The 20,357-nt window shown below is 46.6% G+C and overlaps 1 protein-coding gene across 1 annotated transcript in view; it reads left to right on the top strand.

The window, feature by feature from the left end:
- The first annotated feature begins 1,288 nt into the window (after positions 1 to 1,288).
- LOC106609797 (voltage-dependent L-type calcium channel subunit alpha-1C) overlaps positions 1,289 to 20,357 on the top strand; it is a 588,474-nt gene continuing 569,405 nt past the window's right edge. The window contains exon 1 of the mRNA XM_045722531.1: positions 1,289 to 1,996. Coding sequence (XP_045578487.1) covers positions 1,939 to 1,996 — 58 coding nt within the window. The 5' untranslated portion in view covers positions 1,289 to 1,938. The remainder of the gene's footprint in view (positions 1,997 to 20,357) is intronic.

The raw sequence follows: 20,357 nt of genomic DNA, 5'->3' as shown, positions 1-20,357 counted from the left end.
GATAGGAGGGATGGGATGGGGAGGTGGTTCTCAGGACCAGTAGGGCCCTGTGACTGATGGTTGGTGGGAGACGAAGGGAGAGGAGGGATGGGATGGGGAGGTGGTTCTCAGGACCAGTAGGGCCCCTGTGACTGATGGTTGGTGGGAGACTAGAGGAGAGGAGGGATGGGATGGGGAGGTGGTTCTCAGGACCAGTATGGCCCGGTGTCTGTGACTGATGGTTGGTGGGAGACGAAGGGAGAGGAGGGATGGGGAAGTGGTTCTCATAACCAGTAGGGCCCTGTGTCACAGAAGGGACAATAACTAATATGGCAAACACAGCACAGCAGCATCCAGTCTGCCTCCCAAATGACAAACTACATAGGGAATAGAGGTCTATTTTGGACAAAGCCAGAGTCCTCCATCCCCATCCTCAGTTCCCACGACCTGCACTAAAATGCCAGTCCCTCTATCTGGCTCGTTTTAAACACAACGCCAAGTTGACCTAGGACATTTATAGACTGAGGTCGATTATGTAATAGTTTCTCTGAACGGAACAATCTTTTGAGGACTCAAGGATTTTTCATTGCAGTGTTCTGCTGTGGTCATTATCGGGGTAGGGCCCTGAAAGTCGTTCTTGACGTGAATGAGATGGGGTTGCATATACTGTAGGCTATAGCCTGTCTTATTTTCTATTTCAATATCGACATAACCTATTTGTTTCTGGACTATAGGGATTCACTTGAAATAGTGGTTGTATCTGTGTAACACGTTCGTGCCGAATCAAATGAAGCTTGTTTTGCGGTTCCATCTGGGTGTAAACATTACGCATATTTTTGGCCACGTTTGACGCGCGTAAAATCGAGGTCTTTGGAACTCAAACTGTAGCCGACTATGGTGTAAACTTAATTATCTTCCATCGGCTTCCCATAAATGTGTCTATTAAGCCACCAAGGCATTTAAAAACTGCATGTTTACAAACTGGTTAGCCTGCTATTGTCAGGGATACAGGTATCACGCTTGGGATTGAATCCATCCAGATATAATTCAAGTCAGGTTTAACAGATTTCCTCCTTCCTTCCTACATCCTCCAGAAATCAAAGCACAAGCCCTATCTGACTTTACTGTGATTATTTAGCTCCCTCTCCAGAGATAGTACGTCTGGAAAATCATGGACGGTTTACTCTATTTTCTAACGTTGTAACAAGCGAACATCTGGAACCAGTCAGATCGTCTACAGGGGAGGGGGCTTGGTCGTCACCCCCCTCTCTCTTGTGCGCTCTCCCTCTCTTTCCTCTCACCAGACAATATCACTGCAGAAAGGTACAAGCGGCCGCTCTCCACAGGGCTATTGAACAACTCCCGTTTCGTACGATTTTGTGCCTGGAATCGATGACAGAAAGTATCTGTGAATGAGGCACGCCACGTGTATTTGCCTGTTTTTGGACAGCATTTGGTGGAATCGATTCTATTGGAAGATTTAACCCTGTGTGAGCAGCAGTTCTGGAATATATATTTTTTGTTGTTCCGCTGAGAGCTTGAATCTTTGCTTCTATTCCTTTTACGGCATCAGTGGCAGCGCGCGGGGCTTGGTGTCATTGGTCCGGCTTTTTGATGTACCTTATTTAAAACATTTGCAGGCAAATTGATAGGATTTTGATTAATAGGTAGGCTAGCAGCAAATGGTGCTAGTGCCATGTTTCTTAGGTAGGGCCCGGATGTTCCGAGGATGCACTGGTTCGTCTTCTTAGGTGGTTCAAGCGAATATCTATTTATGTGTTTCACCTCCAGAATGGGGATCAGGTAATATTTACTGAAACGCAACAACAACCGGAATATCGAAAGCTGTCCGGCCGTTATTCTTTTTTTTTATTTCCTCTTTGGTTTCTTTTTTTTCTCTACTCCTCCTTTTTACAACCTTTTTCTCCATTCATCTACGGATAAAGCTGGACCACATTTATGGTAAATGAAAGCAAAAACATGTACATACCAGAGGACACCCTTGAGAACCATCAAGGTAATGTCTTTTTTTTATATTCAGTTGTTTTCAAGCTGTGTGAGTGTCTGTGTTGATATGGGAGATGCATGCTATTTCTTCTGGTATGGTTTGGAGACGGAATGTGTTGTTACCTTCTCTTTTAAACAGATCAACATATAACACAAACCATACCGGGTTATTGGAAGTGTCAGTGAGTTTTCACTGTCCGAGTTGTATCTGCATACATTCAGGCAGCCGTAGTTAGGCTAGCCTAGCAGCAACAGATCATCATTATAATTAGCTGACAGGTAACCAACGGACTAACACATGATCGCACCCCTATTGGATAAATATGGTTTCACACATGCATTTTGCCCTAATGCCAATGTTGTAATCGTTTACAAACTTGTGGATCGATTCATTTTTAATGCTTGGAGCATTGAAATCAAGCCCGTTTACAGAATGCAATGGAGGAAACGCACGGCCTGAGTGCATGCACAAAATCATAGCCCACTGATGCGCATCGATATTTTCGATCACCTATCGATTCATTTATCATGGATCGATACTCGCGTGTGAAACGTATAGGGATAAAGTAGGTTACATGTCATTTGCATTCATGGACACGACATGGCACATTAACAGGTTAGTTTAGGGATTTCTAATCTAATTAAAGTCACAGGCTATGCGCAGGGCCTCAATTGTCATCAGACTAGAATCTATATTTTGGGATTTTGCGTTTAAAATCTCAAACAAGATACGGATAACGTGGGACATAATTACGTTGAACGTGCATCAAGCAATATTCTGATCAATGGTCGGTGTGTCTGTCTGTTGCATGCATGTTGCGCAGTAGGCTATTTTCCTCTTCCCACGTTGAGCTGAGCATTACTAACTCACAACAGTAGGCTAAATCACTACAGTGTCCTTAGGCTATATGACGAAATAGCCTACAATGCAGTGATTTACTAGATCATTGTGTTAACTTGTGATTACCAACTACGGAGTAGGCTATAGCTGCCTTGTCCTTTATCGTTGCCACCGACACGGTGGCGTCAGCAGAGAGAGGAGAGGCGGGGGCCCATAGCAACAGAGAGAGAGAGAGAGAGCTGCGAGCAGCAGACGGTGGTCGCGTACATGGAACCTGCCTAAGCTTGTGCCTCAGCCTCTGTGGCGCAGCAGTAGATCGGTTTGGTCTCAGAGTATAACTATGACATAGCCTACATATCATCTTGGTGTCACCCCCCTGACACTCGCTGTTAATATGTGTTGTCTCTCATAGGAGGCGTGTTGGTCATAGCAGTCTACATTGCGTAACGCAGCATCACACACCCTCTGATAACAGTTCAGCACGGATGGCTGGTTGTTGTTGACCTATACTATAATATTAACTTCAGCAAACTCGTAACGGAATGTAGTACAGCTTTCCTCCTTGAATAGTAGCCTATAGGCTCTTTCATTCGCCATTAATTGTTCATTTGGTGCTCCCGGCTTTGCGCAGCCTCGGGTGGCCTTTTTCAGCACCATGGACAGGTTATCTTTGATAGGCCACCCTGCCATGACCTCCGTGTCTGGGTGCCACACTGAACATGCCTGGGAAACCAATGGTATTTCTTCTCAAATAGCATGTTGTTGAAATAACCAACCTATTATTGTTATTATCATCATATCCTGGCTTATTTGGATTTTCCGTCAGATGTGATCCACATCTATTCTCATGGGGTTTTTTACTCAACGAGCTCGAGCTTCCTTTTTTCCAGTGGAAATGTGGAGAAGGCTCCTCGCTGCTATATTCTGATTTGGTCCCAAATGACACCATATTTTCTAGCGCACTATACATGGGATATGGTGCCGTCTGTCTTCTAACAGCTCTCAAGGGATTTCAGGTCACGGTGTGAACAACTGTTTGAACGTTTTTTCTCGCTGTTTTGCTGTTCTCGATTTAGATTTTAAGTAGCCTAGATTTTACGTCCTCAGCTTTTATTCTCCCATACATTTAGCCCATCATCCGTGTTACATAGTCCGGTTACGGTCTAGTTGTATTATTTTACCGTCATACATCAGGTTTTCAAAAAGTCTCTTTTAGACTAGGCTACTCTCGTTCCCGCGGTCTGATCTAGACCTGCCTGTTGCTCCACTACCTAGTGTGAGCGGCTCCTGCCCTCCTGCTAACCCCAGTGGCGTGGTTAGCCTCAGGGCCTTAATTCCGTTCAGTGTCCTTTCGTTTATTATTGATTACGGATTAGACTACATTCACAATACCATTTCATTCGGTCAGCCGAGTAATCATGAATGGACCACGCTTTGTAGGCCTATTGACGTTCTATTCAGTGCGACCTCAGTGCCATGTCTTTGCCGATAAGCTGTAGCTAGCCTATAGCACAGCAGATCAAGAGATGACCCATTACAGGTAGATAGAACCGTTGTCAGAGCTGTGAACCAGGCTGTTGTAAAAATATATATTAGGCCAAACTCAGGAAGACTTCGAGTTCTGTTGGTGTCAGACAGATTACATCACAGGCCTTTACATATTTTCTACTTTTATTTATGCCTGAAATAGACTAGTGTTTGATGCGGTGAGGAAGTGTAGGCCAGTAGTGGAGTTGGAATGTACCAGTCAATCCTAATATAAACCTTATGTACCTTGTGCATTAGAAGCTGAAGGCTGGTTTGTTGTTATAGGAAGTACTGTGTCCACCTTTCTGTCCTCAGTGCTGATGTTGAACCAGCTACCATGTGTGTACGGGGTGTGTGTGTACGGGGTGTGTAGTGCCGGGGTGTGTGTGTGAGGGTGTGTGTGTACGGGGTGTGTGTAGGGTGTGGGTGTGTGTATGTGGGTGTGTGTGTGCAGGGTGTGTGTGTACGGGGTGTGTGTAGGTGTGTGTGTGTGTGTATGCGGTGTGTGTGTAGTGTGTGTGTGTACGGGTGTGTGTGTACTGGGTGTGTGTGTACGGGTGTGTGTGTATGGGTGTGTGTGTACGGTGTGTGTGTGGGTATGTTGTGTACGGTGTGTGTGTGTGTGTACGGTGTGTGTGTGTGTAGGGTGTGTGGCGGTATGTGTGTACGGTGTGTGTGTACACGGTGTGTGTGTGTGTGTGTACGGTGTGTGTGTGTTCAAAATCAAATCGATGTGTGTGTTCGTGAAACTTTTGGCTTCACCACTTTAGAAGCAGCACACTATAGTCCTACAGTAGTGAGAGCTGTCTGTCATTACAGTACACTATAGTCCTACAGTAGTGAGAGCTGTCTGTACATTACAGTACACTATGGTCCTACAGTAGTGAGAGCTGTCTGTCATTACAGTACACTATAGTCCTACAGTAGTGAGAGCTGTCTGTCATTACAGTACACTATGGTCCTACAGTAGTGAGAGCTGTCTGTCATTACAGTACACTATGGTCCTACAGTAGTGAGAGCTGTCTGTCATTACAGTACACTATAGTCCTACAGTAGTGAGAGCTGTCTGTCATTACAGTACACTATAGTCCTACAGTAGTGAGAGCTGTCTGTCATTACAGGCCAGTATGTTCCTACGGTAGTGAGAGCTGTCTGTCATTACAGTACACTATGGTCCTACAGTAGTGAGAGCTGTCTGTCATTACAGTACACTATAGTCCTACAGTAGTGAGAGCCGTCTGTCATTACAGTACACTATGGTCCTACAGTAGTGAGAGCTGTCTGTCATTACAGTACACTATGGTCCTACAGTAGTGAGAGCTGTCTGTCATTACAGTACACTATGTTCCTACAGTAGTGAGAGCTGTCTGTCATTACAGTACACTAGGGTCCCAGTCAGCCTATGTAATCAGAGACCCACCATTTTCCCCACTAGCTACCTGCCAGACTCTCTCACACACACATGTTCTTCTATTCTCGTGGGCCCTCAAATCAATTTCCATTCAAATTCCTATTTTCCCAAACCCATAACCCTAACCCTTAACCTTAACCCGTAACCCAAACACTACACCTTGACCTAACTCCTTACCCTAACGCTAAACCTAACCACTAACCCCTTACCATAAACCCTAATTATATAACCCTAATTAAAACCCTAAACCTAACCACTAACCCCTTACCATAACCCTAATTATAACCTTAAACCTAACCCTCGCCTTTGTCCTCATGGGGATGTGGAAAATGACCCTACGAGGGAGGATTTTCCGTGATTTACTATCCTTGTGGGGACCTTTGGGGATTTTTAGGTCCCCACAATGGTTGAAAAACTACACACACACACGCACGCACGCACGCACGCACGCACGCACGCACACACGCACACACACACACACACACACACACACACACACACACACACACACACACACACACACACACACACACACACACACACACACACTACAGTGCCTTGCAAAAGTATTCATCCCCCTTGGCGTTTTGCCTATTTTGTTGCATTACAACCTGTAATTTAAATTGATTTTTATTTGGATTTCATATAATGGACATACACAAAATAGTCCAAATTGGTGAAGTGAAATAACAAAAATAACTTGTTTCAAAAAATTATTTAAAAAACCCCCGGAAAAGTGGTGCGTGCGTATGCATTCACCCCTTTGCTATGAAGCCCCTAAATAAGATCTGGTGCAACCAATTACCTTCAGAAGTCACACAATTAGTTAAAGTTAAGTCCACCTGTGTGCAATCTACGTGTCACATGATCTGTCACATGATCTCAGTATATATACACCTGTTCTGAAAGGCCCCAGAGTCTGCAACACGACTAAGCAAGGGGCACCACCAGCAAGCGGCACCATGAAGACCAAGGAGTTCTCCAAACAGGTCAGGGACAAAGTTGTAGAGAAGTACAGATCAGGGTTGGGTTATAAAACAGTATCAGAAACTTTGAACATCCCATGGAGCACCATTAAACCTATTATTAAAACATGGAAAGAATATGACACCACAACAAACCTGCCAAGCGAGGGCCGCCCACCAAAACTCACCGACCAGGCAAGGAGGGCATTAATCAGAGAGGCAACAAAGAGACCAAAGATAACCCTGAAGGAGCTGCAAAGCTCCACAGCGGAGATTGGAGTATCTGTCCATAGGACCACTTTAAACCGTACACTCACATATCTGGGCTTTATGGGAGAGTGGCCAGAAAAAAGATATTGCTTAAAGAAAAAAATAAGCAAACACGTTTGGTGCTCGCCAAAAGGCATGTGGAAGACTCCCCAAAAATATGGAAGAAGGTACTCTGGTCAGATAAGACTAAAAATGAGCTTTTTGGCCATCTAGGAAAACGTGATGTCTGGAGCAATCCCAACATCTCTCATCACCCTGAGAACACCAGCATGGACTGGGAAACTGGTCAGATTTGAATAAATGATGGCTGGCTCTAAATACAGGAAAATTCTTGAGGGAAACCTGTTTCAGTCTTCCAGAGATTTGAGACTGGGATGGTGGTTCGCCTTCCAGGAGGACAATGACCCTAAGCATACTGTTAAAACAAAACTTGAGTGGTTTAAGGGGAAACATTTAAATGTCTTGGAATGGCCTAGTCAAAGCCCAGAACTCAATCCAATTGAGAATCTGTGGTATGACTTAAAGATTGCTGTACACCAGCAGAACCCACCCATTTTGCCTTGAAGAATGGGCAAAAATCCCAGTGGCTAGATGTGCCAAGCTTATAGAGACATACCCCAAGAGACTTGCAGCTGTAATTGCTGCAGAAGATGGCTCTACAAAGTATTGACTTTGGGGGGGGTGAATAGTTCTGCACGCTCAAGTTTTCTTCTTTTGTCTTATTTCTTGTTTATTTCACCTTAAAAAAATATTGTGGTAGGCAGGTTGTGTAAATCAAATGATACAAACCCCCCAAAAAATCCATGTCTAATGTAAGCCTCAACATATTTTACTCGCTCTTGCCAAACAACAGGAAGTAAGTACAAATGAACGTGATTGTGTATAAGTACATAAAGAAGAAATCCTTCCGTCAACGACAAGGTGTTTATTAGGGGAAAAGCAGTCTGTTTGTTAATTGCCATTGGGCTGGGCTACGTGGGACTATTACCAAGTCACTTATCATTCAGTATAGAACCAGAGAACAAAACACTACTACATCTGAACTGAGAACTGGGCCCATAATGCATCACTTCACTTTGTTCTGCTGGAAACATAGACGTGGTGCTCAAAGCGTGGCAGGCATGATGCAGGAGAATGGGAGACCACAAAACAACAGCTAACATCTGTTTTCTTCAAGTAGAATAACTACATAGATAGAAAAATACATACATTACAGAACAAAAGAAAGAGAGAGCAAGGAGAGAAATAGAGAGGGAGACGAACAGATCGAGAGATCCAGACAGTGAGGAGAGAGAGAAAGCAGCAGAGAGAGGGATAGATACCGACAGAGAGAGACAGTGGTAGAAATAGTAGCAGCGGAGGAAGGTAGGGAGATAGGGAGGGAGGGAGGGAGACAGAGGGAGGGAGGGAGGGAGGGTGGTGGAGTGAGTGAGTGAGTGAGTGAGTGAGTGAGTGAGTGAGTGAGTGAGTGAGTGAGTGAGTGAGTGAGTGAGTGAGTGAGTGAGTGAGTGAGAGAAGGAGGTTAGCAACAGTTTTCTTGCTTAAGCTTGCGATTCTGTTTTGTAAATCTAACCAGGGGCCAATCCTTCAACAGCGTGTTTTTGGGTTGGAACTTAATTCCTGTTGTAACAGCTAGCCATGGTTGAGCTGTGGTATTAAGGCACCAGCAGACTGCACCTTTCTGGGAAGACATCTATTTTATTGTTCTGCCTCTAAAGGAAAGGGGAGAGGCACAAGGAGAAGAGAGGGATTGAAAGAGGTGATAGAGGGAGGAAAGAGAGAGAGAGAGAGAGCCCTAGTGGAGTTTCACTGTAGCTCTGTAGCGTTTTCTGTCTACTGCCAATCTAGTGTATCAGCCTTCAAGGCCTTTAGTAGGGAAGGATTGGTGTCAGAGAGGAGAGCAAGTCATCAATTAGATCTCTCTTTCTCTTTCTCTTTCTCTCTCTCTCTCTCTCCTTCTTTCTCTCTCCTCTCTTTCTCTCTCTCTCTCTCTCTCTCTCTCTCTCTCTCTCTCTCTCTCTCCTCTCTCTCTCCTTCTTTCTCTCTCTCTCTCTCTCTCTCTCTCTCTCTCTCTCTCTCTCTCTCTCTCTCTCTCTCTCTCTCTCTCCCTCTCTCTCTCCTTCTTTCTCTCTCCTCTCTCTCCTCTCCTCTCTCTCTCTCTCTCTCTCTTTCTCTCATCTCTCTCTCACTCTCTCTCTCTCTCTCTCTCTCTCTTTCTCTCTCTCTATATATACATATTTCTACTGCACTTGTCCCCTTTTCTCAGAATATAGGGCAGCAGCTCAGAGAGTGCACTTCAGGCTCCTTACGGCTTTGATAGCAGTGTGTATGACCATGTTATAGGTTAGCGTCAGTATGCAGTTGTACTCCACATGCTCTTCATAGTTCCACTAGATCCTGTCTGATGTGTTCTTCAGGGTTGATGTGAGTAGTGTGTAACTGTGTTATAATAACATGAACAGTATTCCAGTCCATCCTCTCCTGTGTTACATCCTGTCTGATGTCTCAGGACCAGCAGGGTCTTCCTGTATGATGTCTGTCAGCACTCTGTCGTTTAGCAGAAAGATGACTCTACGTCCACCTTCCTTTTCTTCCTTTCACCAGATGTTGTGTTGTGTGGCGTTGGATTACATCTCTGTTTGTGTTGTTTCGCCCTGCGTCCCGGGGCCGACACCAACTTCTGAAGGATGGAGAGAGAGATATCATTTCAATAGCCAATGTAGCGTTTCTTGCAGCATTTTGGTTTCTCAAGTGTGTGTGTGTGTGTGTGTGTGTGTGTGTGTGTGTGTGTGTGTGTGTGTGCTCATCATTGTTTAGAATAGAGCATGTTGCAGTCAGCAGAAAGGCCGAACGAGAGACGGCAGCAGTGAACAGGGTGGTTCACATCACATTAACACTCAAACAACAGGGAGGTTCACATCATTAACACAACAACAGGGAAGTTCACATCATTAACACAACAACAGGGAGGTTCACATCATTAACACAACAACAGGGAGGTTCACATCATTAACACAACAACAGGGTGGTTCACATCATTAACACAACAACAGGGTGGTTCACATCATTAACACAACAACAGGGTGGTTCACATCATTAACACAACAACAGGGAGGTTCACATCATTAACACAACAACAGGGAGGTTCACATCATTAACACAACAACAGGGTGGTTCACATCATTAACACAACAACAGGGGAGGTTCACATCATTAACACAACAACAGGGTGGTTCACATCATTAACACAACAACAGGGAGGTTCACATCATTAACACAACAACAGGGTGGTTCACATCATTAACACAACAACAGGGTGGTTCACATCATTAACACAACAACAGGGTGGTTCACATCATTAACACAACAACAGGGTGGTTCACATCATTAACACAACAACAGGGTGGTTCACATCATTAACACAACAACAGGGAGGTTCACATCATTAACACAACAACAGGGTGGTTCACATCATTAACACAACAACAGGGAGGTTCACATCATTTACACAACAACAGGGTGGTTCACATCATTAACACAACAACAGGGTGGTTCACATCATTAACACAACAACAGGGAGGTTCACATCATTAACACAACAACAGGGAGGTTCACATCATTAACACAACAACAGGGTGGTTCACATCATTAACTCAACAACAAGGGTGGTTCACATCATTAACACAACAACAGGGTGGTTCACATCATTAACACAACAAGCGGGTGGTTCACATCATTAACACAACAACAGGGTGGTTCACATCATTAACACAACAACAGGGGGTTCACATCATTACAACAGGGCATTACACAACAACAGGGTGGTTCACATCATTAACACAACAACAGGGGTGGTTCACATCATTAACACAACAACAGGGAGGTTCACATCATTAACCACAACAGGGGGGTTCACATCATTAACACAACAACAGGGGGGTTCACATCATTAACACAACAACAGGGTGGTTCACATCATTAACACAACAACAGGGAGGTTCACATCATTAACACAACAACAGGGTGGTTCACATCATTAACACAACAACAGGGAGGTTCACATCATTAACACAACAACAGGGAGGTTCACATCATTAACACAACAACAGGGAGGTTCACATCATTAACACAACAACAGGGAGGTTCACATCATTAACACAACAACAGGGAGGTTCACATCATTAACACAACAACAGGGTGGTTCACATCATTAACACAACAACAGGGAGGTTCGCATCATTAACACAACAACAGGGAGGGAGAAGGATACAGGGAGAGCTAGCTAGATGGAGAACAGGGGCGCGTCTCAAATTGTACCCTATTCCCTACGTAGTGCACTACTTTTGGCCGAGGCCTCATAGGGCCTAAAGGGAATCGGGTGCCATTTGGGTTGCAGACTAGGACTGTCTGCATTCAGAGAAGGATGGATCCTCCTGAGTAACAAATGCAGACATCCTCTACATGCCTGCGCGCTGCCCGTCGTATAGCAGAGCAGATAGATACCATCCAGACATTAGTCCTGATTACGATGCAGTCTGGCACCTTTTGCATTCAACATGCGTTTTGCCACCCATGGCATGAAGTCGTAGAGCTTTGATGTGTGGAAGTTAGTGTAATACCAGAGCCTGGTTGATGAAGGCTGTAGGTTGAGACTGTCCAGAAGATCCAAACACCTCGTATCACAACAACTGTTCACTGTATTATTCTACTCTCACTAAACCTCTCCATAATATTTCTCCCAAATATTTCACATCATAATTGATAATCAGCCTGTCAATGTTTTTCATAAATCAACTTCCATATTTAATGTGAGATTTCCAGTACCTTTCTACCTGAGCACAGTTTCTCCAGCTCCACCCATCAGCTGTTACCAAAACAAGTTGTGGAGTGACCGTTGTTTTTCTTCTCCTATTCCTTTAAGTGAAATGATTACCCCTAATTCACCTTCCATATGTAACAGGAGACGTACAGGACCTTTCTACCTGAACACTGACACCTTCCATATGTAACAGGAGACGTACAGGACCTTTCTACCTGAACACTGACACCTTCCATATGTAACAGGAGACGTACAGGACCTTTCTACCTGACCACTGACACCTTCCATATGTAACAGGAGACGTACAGGACCTTTCTACCTGAACACTGACACCTTCCATATGTAACAGGAGACGTACAGGACCTTTCTGCCTGACCACTGACACCTTCCATATGTAACAGGAGACGTACAGGACCTTTCTACCTGAACACTGACACCTTCCATATGTAACAGGAGACGTACAGGACCTTTCTACCTGAACACTGACACCTTCCATATGTAACAGGAGACGACGAAGGACCTTTCTACCTGACCACTGACACCTTCCATATGTAACAGGAGACGTACAGGACCTTTCTACCTGACCACTGACACCTTCCATATGTAACAGGAGACGTACAGGACCTTTCTACCTGACCACTGACACCTTCCATATGTAACAGGAGACGTACAGGACCTTTCTACCTGACCACTGACACCTTCCATATGTAACAGGAGACGTACAGGACCTTTCTGCCTGACCACTGACACCTTCCATATGTAACAGGAGACGTACAGGACCTTTCTACCTGACCACTGACACCTTCCATATGTAACAGGAGACGACAGGACCTTTCTACCTGACCACTGACACCTTCCATATGTAACAGGAGACGTACAGCGGACCTTTCTACCTGAACACTGACACCTTCCATATGTAACAGGAGACGTACAGGACCTTTCTACCTGACCACTGACACCTTCCATGTGGAGACGCAGGACCTTTCTACCAGAACACTGACACCAGGAGACGTACAGGACCTTTCTACCTGACCACTGACACCTTCCATATGTAACAGGAGACGTACAGGACCTTTCTACCTGAACACTGACACATTCCATATGTAACAGGAGACGTACAGGACCTTTCTACCTGACCACTGACACCTTCCATATGTAACAGGTGACGTACAGGACCTTTCTACCTGAACACTGACACCTTCCATATGTAACAGGAGACGACAGGACCTTTCTACCTGAACACTGACACCTTCCATATGTAACAGGAGACGTACAGGACCTTTCTACCTGAACACTGACTTGAATAAGTACAGGTATGTCAGGTATCATTAAGAACCTCACCAATGATTACACAGCTCCTCGTTAATGCTCCTCGTTAAAATCTAATTCCATTCCTCGTTAAGCGGAGCAGACATGAAATATACCTGATGCTCATTAGTATTCATATTTCATGAAGTTCATTTCTGGGGTGAAAGTAGAAGAAGAAGGGATGAAGAGATAGAGGGAGACTAGACAGAGGTTGCTCTCTCTCTGCCTCTCTGCCTCCTCTCTCTCTCTCTCTCTCTCTCTCTCTCTCTCTGTCTCTCTGTCTCTCTGTCGCTCTGCCTCTCTCTCTCTCTCTCTCTCTCTCTCTCTCTCTCTCTCTCTGCTCTCTCTGTCTCTCTCTCTGTCTCTCTGTCTCTCTCTCTTTGCATCTCTCTCTCTCTCTCTGTCTCTCTGTCTCTCTCTCTCTGCCTCTCTCTGTCTCTCTCTTTCTCTCTGCCTCTCTCTCTCTGTCTCTCTCTCTCTCTGCCTCTCTCTCTCTCTCTGCCTCTCTGTCTTGCTCTCTCTCTGCCTCTGTCTCTCTCTCTCTGCCTCTCTCTCTCTCTCTCTCTCTCTCTCTGCTCTCTCTCTGTATGTCTCTCTGTCTCTCTCTCTCTCTCTCTCTCTGTCTCTGTCTCTCTGCTCTCTCTCTCTCTCTCTCGCTCTCTCTCTCGCTCTCTCTCGCTCTCTCTCTCTGCCTCTCGCTCTCTCTCTCTGCCTCTCTGCCTTTCTCTCTCTCTCTCTCTCTCTCTCTCTCTCTCTCTCTCTCTCTTCTCTCTGTCTCTCTCTCTCTTCCTGTCTCTCTCTCTCTCTCTCTCTCTCTCTCTCTCTCTCTGTCTCTCTCTCTCTCTTCTCTCTCTCTCTCTCTCTCTCTCTCTCTCTCTCTCTCTCTCTCTCTCTCTCTCTCTCTCTCTGTCTCTCTCTCTCTCTCGCTCTCTCTCTCTCTCTCTCTCTCTCTCTCTCTCTCTGTCTCTCTCTCTCTCTCTCTCTCTCGCTCTCTCTCTCTCTCTCTGTCTCGCTGTCTCTCTCTCTCTCTCTCTCTCTCTCTCTCTCTCTCTCTCTGTCTCGCTGTCTCTCTCTCTCTCTCTCCCTCTCTCTCTCTCTCTCTCTCTTTCTCTCTGTCTCTCTCTCTCGTCTCTCTCTCGCTCTCTCTCTCTCTCTCTCTCTCTCTCTCTCTGTCTCTCTCTCTCGCTGTCTCTCTCTCTCTCTCTCTCTCTCTCTCTCTCTCTCTCTCCCTCCAGAGGCCCTTTGAACACCTTCATTAGAGATAAGATGGAAATATTCAGCTTGAAGACCCTTCAGCCTGAAGCAGCCCTAGACCCCCTCTCTCACTGAGACCTCTCCATGCATCACCTTTTAATTAAATACTGCTCAAGTGTGTGAGTGTGTGCGTGTTTGCGTGCGTGTATGTGCGTGTGTGTGTGTTTTCACTACAGGAAACCAGTAAAATAGACTTGACAGATTGACAGAGGGAAGAGCAACCAGTCCATGCACAGTTTAGCAGCATCTAAACAAGAGCTGTGTCCTGTTTTATGAGCCAGTGGTTTAAATGCTTTCAGACAGCCCTGTTGAGCGGGCTCATGCTACCACAGGCTAGCCCATGGCTAGCATTTACATGGTTGGATAGCTCTGCCACATTGAGACGGTAGCTCAGTCTCTAGCCCAGGGAGTCATCTCCCCTCCATCTCTCCCTCCCTCCCTCTCTCCTCCCCTCCTCTTCTCCCCCCTCTCCCCCCAGGACATGTCACGTTGGGTGTCAGACTCAGGGCCGACCGGCCGGATGAACAGATCAGCGGGTAGATGAATAAACGGGTAGATTTGTTAATGAGCGCAGGGATGGAGGAAGGGAGGGAGGGATGGGAAGGGAGGGAGGGATGGAGGGAGGGAGAAACAGCTGTGTGTGTCAGGTTGGCAGGAGGGTTGGCAGGGCCGCGTCGCCCTCGTGTGTGTGTGTGTGTGTGTGTGTGTGTGTGTGTGTGTGTGTGTGTGTGTGTGTGTGTGTGTGTGTGTGTGTGTGTGTGTGTGGAGGGCCGTGTCACTTGCAGCCCGGTGGCGTCATGGGCAGAGATGTCCTCTGACGCGTGAGTCAGCGCCGAGAGAGAGAGAGTGAGAGTGAGAGCCCTGCCTGGGGGGAGAGAGAGTGAGAGCCCTGCCTGGGGGAGGGAGAATGAGCCCTGCCTGAGGGAGGGAGAATGAGCCCTGCCTGGGGGAGAGAGAAGAGAGAAGATGAGCACTGAGAGAGAGGATGAGCCCTGAGAGAGAGGATGAGCCCTGAGAGAGAGAGAATGAGTCCTGAGAGAGAGAATGAGCCCTGAGAGAGAGGATGAGCCCTGAGAGAGAGGATGAGCCCTGAGAGAGAGGATGAGCCCTGAGAGAAGAGAGAATGAGCCCTGAGAGAGAGAATGAGCCCTGAGAGAGAGAATAGGCCCTGAGAGAGAGAATGAGCCCTGAGAGAGAGAATGAGCCCTGAGAGAGAGAGAGAGAAGAGTGAGCCCTGAGAGAGAGAATGAGCCCTGAGAGAGGAGAATGAGCCCTGAGAGAGAGAGAATGAGCCCTGAGGAGAGAGAATGAGCCCTAGAGAGAGGAATGAGCCCTAGAGAGAGAGAATGAGCCTGAGGGATGAGCCCTAGAGAGAGAGGATGAGCCCTGAGAGAGAGGATGAGCCCTGAGGAGAGAGAGGATGAGCCCTGAGAGAGAGGATGAGCCCTGAGAGAGAGGAAGGAAGAGATGAGCCCTAGAGAGAGAGAGGATGAGCCCTGAGAGAGAGAATGAGCCCTGAGAGAGAGAGAATGAGCCCTGAGAGAGAGAATGAGCCCTGAGAGAGAATGAAGAGCCCTGAGAGAGAGAGATGAGCCCTGAGAGAGAGAATGAGCCCTGAGAGAGAGAATGAGCCCTGAAGAGAGAGAATGAGCCCTGAGAGAGAAATGAGCCCTGAGAGAGAGAGAATGAGCCCTGAGAGAGAGGATGAGCCCTGAGAGAGAGAATGAGCCCTGAAGAGCCCTGAGAGAGGATGAGCCCTGAGAGAGAGAGGATGAGCCCTGAGAGAGAGAGAATGAGCCCTGAGAGAGAGAGGATGAGCCCTGAGAGAGAGAGAATGAGCCCTGAGAGAGAGAGGATGAGCCCTGAGAAGAGAGAATGAGCCCTGAGAGAGAATGAGCCCTGAGAGAGAGGATGAGCCCTAGAGAGAGAATGAGCCCTGAGAGAGAGAGGATGAGCCCTGAGAGAGAGGATGAGCCCTGAGAGAGAGAGAGAGAGAGAAGAGGGAGAGAGAGGGAGCCCTGAGAGAAGATGAGCCCTGAGAGAGAGAGATAGAGAGAGAGAAAGACGGAAGGAGCCCTGGAGAGAGAGAGAGAGAGAGAAAGAGGGAAGGAGCCCTGAGAGAGAGAGGATGAGCCCTGAGAGAGGATGAGCCCTGAGAGAGAGAGAGAGAGAGAGAGAAAGAGGGAAGGAGCCCTGAGAGAAGATGAGCCCTGAGAGAGAGAGAGAGAGAGAGAGAGAGAGAGAGAGAGAGAGAGAGAGAGAAAGACGGAAGGAGCCCTGAGAGAGAGAGAGAGAGAGAAAGAGAGAGAAAGACAGAAGGAGCCCTGAGAGAGAGAGAGAGAGAGAGAAGAGAGAGAGAGAAAGAGGGAAGGAGCCCTGAGAGAGAGAGGATGAGGTGGTGAAGAGAAAGAAGATCAGATCATTATTAGACAACATTCGTTTTTCCCTTTAAGCTCTTCTCTGATTTTCTTAGACTCTGTCCTTCCTCTTCTCTTTGTTTTCATATCCTCTCCTCTCCTCATCAACCTGGTCAAAGTGAGGTAAAGTTAGGTTAAATGGAGTTCATCTTTTTGTTGTTGTTTTCCCCAAAAAGCAAGATGGCCTCTTAGTCTTTCACCTCATTCCTCAATCCACCTTATGTGAAACAGACCAGGCTGCCAAATCAAGGGGTCTTTTCCTCCTTTACCCAGTGAACTGAGGACTTAACAGGGACACTGAAATAGGTTCTGGTCATCGCTGTGGGCTGCTGGTACCGTTTATATTTAGTTTAACTCTTTATCTTAAAGCTGCTATTCTACAGGTGCTGGTAGTGCTGCTTGAGGAGCAGAAACTAGGCTACCTCACGTCCTCTGGGTGATCTAGCTAGCTGCTGTGAACGGCTAGGTAATGGCTTGTGTGAAAAGGTGAGAGGATGACATTATCTGAAATGTACAAAGTGACTGAGTGGTGTGTGTGGAATCCACATCGGCTGCAAGGACAAGGACTCAGGCAGGAATGCCATTGACGGCAGTAGGTGTAACACTTGTATAATCCTGATCTGGAGAAAATATATTTTCAGATAGCTTTTTCATTGTGAAAGGGTAATAATGTGTGAAAGGATTTTTGAAAGAGAATAACTTGCTGTGAGGTTAAAGCTGGTTCTACAGGACGGGAGAGGAAGTGTGTGTGTGTATATGTGTGTCTCTAAAGTCATCATGTGTCTATGTAGGCCAGGCTTGGTGTGTGTGTTAGCTCTGAGCTGAGCTGAGTGGAGAGTGAGGAGAGGAGAGAGGGAGACAGAGAGCTGAGCTCAGAGAGGAGAGCTCCGAGAGGAGAGGAGAGCTGAGCTCGGAGAGGAGAGCTCCAAGAGGAGAGGAGAGCTGAGTTCGGAGAGCTGAGTTCGAGAGGAGGAGAGAGAGAGGAGAAGCTGAGCTCGGAGAGGAGAGCTCCAAGAGGAGAGGAGAGCTGAGCTCGGAGAGGAGAGCTCCAAGAGGAGAGGAGAGCTGAGCTCGGAGAGGAGAGCTCCAAGAGGAGAGGAGAGCTGAGCTCGGAGAGGAGAGCTCCAAGAGGAGAGGAGAGCTGAGCGCGGAGAGGAGAGCTCCAAGAGAGGAGAGGAGAGCTGAGCTCGGAGAGGAGAGAGGGGGGAGAGCTGAGCTCGGAGAGGAGAGCTCCAGGGAGAGGAGAGGAGAGGAGGAGAGGAGAGGGAGGGAGAGGAGAGGAGAGGAGAGGAGAGGAGAGGAGAGAGGAGAGCCGAGAGCTGAGCTAAGAGTGGAGAGCTCCAAGAGCAGAGGAGAGCTGAGCTCGGAGAGGAGAGCTCCAAGACGAGAGGAGAAGAGAGCTGAGCTCAGAGACGAGAGCTCAGAGAGGAGAGGGGAAGAGAGCTGAGCTTGGAGAGGAGAGCTCCGAGAGAAGAGGAGAAGAGAGGAGAGCTCCACGACGAGAGGAGAGGAGAGCTGAGCTCAGAGAGGAGAGCTGACCTCAGAGAGGAGAGCTCCAAGACGAGAGGAGAAGAGAGCTGAGCTTGGAGAGGAGAGCTCCGAGAGGAGAGGAGAAGAGAGCTGAGCTCGGAGAGGAGAGCTCCAATAGGAGAGGAGAAGAGAGCTGAGCTCAGAGAGGAGAGCTCCAAGAGGAGAGGAGAAGAGAGCTGAGCTCCAAGAGGAGAGGAGAGCTGAGCTCAGAGAGGAGAGCTGAGCTCAGAGAGGAGAGCTCCAAGACGAGAGGAGAAGAGAGCTGAGCTCAGAGACGAGAGCTCAGAGAGGAGAGGGGAAGAGAGCTGAGCTTGGAGAGGAGAGCTCCGAGAGAAGAGGAGATGAGAGAGGAGAGCTCCAAGACGAGAGGAGAGGAGAGCTGAGCTCAGAGAGGAGAGCTGACCTCAGAGAGGAGAGCTCCAAGACGAGAGGAGAAGAGAGCTGAGCTTGGAGAGGAGAGCTCCGAGAGAAGAGGAGAAGAGAGGAGAGCTCAGAGAGGACCACCTCCCAGCAGACCAGTCTCAGTTAGATCGCCTATCTACAACTGGCATATTAAAGGCGATGGATGACATGTAGGCCCGTAGAAATATAATCACTAGAATGGACATTCCCATTCAAGTGAAGGTTCATAGTACAGGGAATGAATTGAATGGCATGTAGGCCTTGTTATTAGAGGAACAACCTGGAATCTGGGAATCGGGGATGTACAGGCCTAACTCACTGAATGGTAAACGGACTTGCAACAAACTAGCTATTGAAATGCAGTTGGAAGGCAACAGGGATATCCTGATGTGCGGGTTGACTCATCACCCGCTGTACCCGGGTGGAGCGTGTTTGGGGTCATGAAATAACTAGTGTGGATGAAGGGTGGAAGGGTGTCTGGCGTGTTGAATAAAGACAAAACAAATCTATAAATGTAAAATTCTTGTGCAGTTTATATCTGTAGGCTAAATTGCGATTTTTCTTCCATCATTTTTTGTCTAAGTGGCGTTAGTGGATCAGCCTGAGCTTTAGATTCTAACTGCACGGCAACAAACAGTCTACAAGCCAATCGCTAAATGCTTTAGGGAACGGGCATAAAAAGTTAAAGTCGATCCACGGAGGCAAAAAGGACAATGTCTGAGTTTAATTCAATAAGAGAAAGGTTGTGAAATGGAGAGTTTGAAAATAAAGAGAAGGGAAAAGTCATGTTTGGGAAAGATTATGTGTGATTGTGAGGCACTAATGAAATTCGACAGTCACAAGACAGGGACTTGAAATAGGCTTATGGCTCGTCAAGGGAACTGCAGCCTGCTGTTCAGATGGGTTGAATAGAAACAGACATCTGGACACTGACTGTAGGTCTATAACCTCTCACACAGCCTTAACATGAACTCCTGTAGAATTCAATATTTCTTACAGTAAAATGATACGCCACTTGTAGACACAAGGTTTACATGGGAACAGGAGTTGAAAAATATGTTTTCCTTCTTTCAGCATTTTAAGAGAATGCAATGCTCAGTTATCACCTCTACAGACAGAATCTATCTCTATCAGCATCGTAAAAGCTGATAGTATTTCAACCAGATAAAATATCCATCCAAGCTGAACTGAAATCTGATCAGAAACATGTTGGGTCATTTTCACAGCTTTCTATTTCCTTACAACCGGTCAAACTGATTTCATTTGGACAATTTTGCACAGAAAATCTTTTCCCGTTTTGTATTAGTTATTGCATTTTCTCCCCGGTCCCTAAACGTATTTGCTTCACTAAAGAAGCAGAGATGACAGAGAGAGAACTTTATCATGTCAACTAGATAGATTGAAGAATTCATTTGATCAACTTTTGACATGATTCTAGTGATCAAGGGTTTATTTAGTCCTCTATTGTTGTAACTGTAATGAAAGAATAGAAGTTGCATGTATCTAATTACAGACAAGTTGACTAACAAATAACCTACCAAATGTCAGAAATGATAAGCAGAAACATATCTAAATCAGACAACAAAAATCCTGCACCCCCAGTCAAAACATCACTGCACCCTCTCTG

This window comes from Salmo salar, chromosome ssa07 (genome assembly GCF_905237065.1).
Source record: "Salmo salar chromosome ssa07, Ssal_v3.1, whole genome shotgun sequence".
Lineage (NCBI taxonomy): Eukaryota > Metazoa > Chordata > Actinopteri > Salmoniformes > Salmonidae > Salmo > Salmo salar.
The sequence above is the reverse complement of the archived record's forward strand: the minus strand, read 5'-3'. Positions and strand labels throughout refer to the sequence as shown.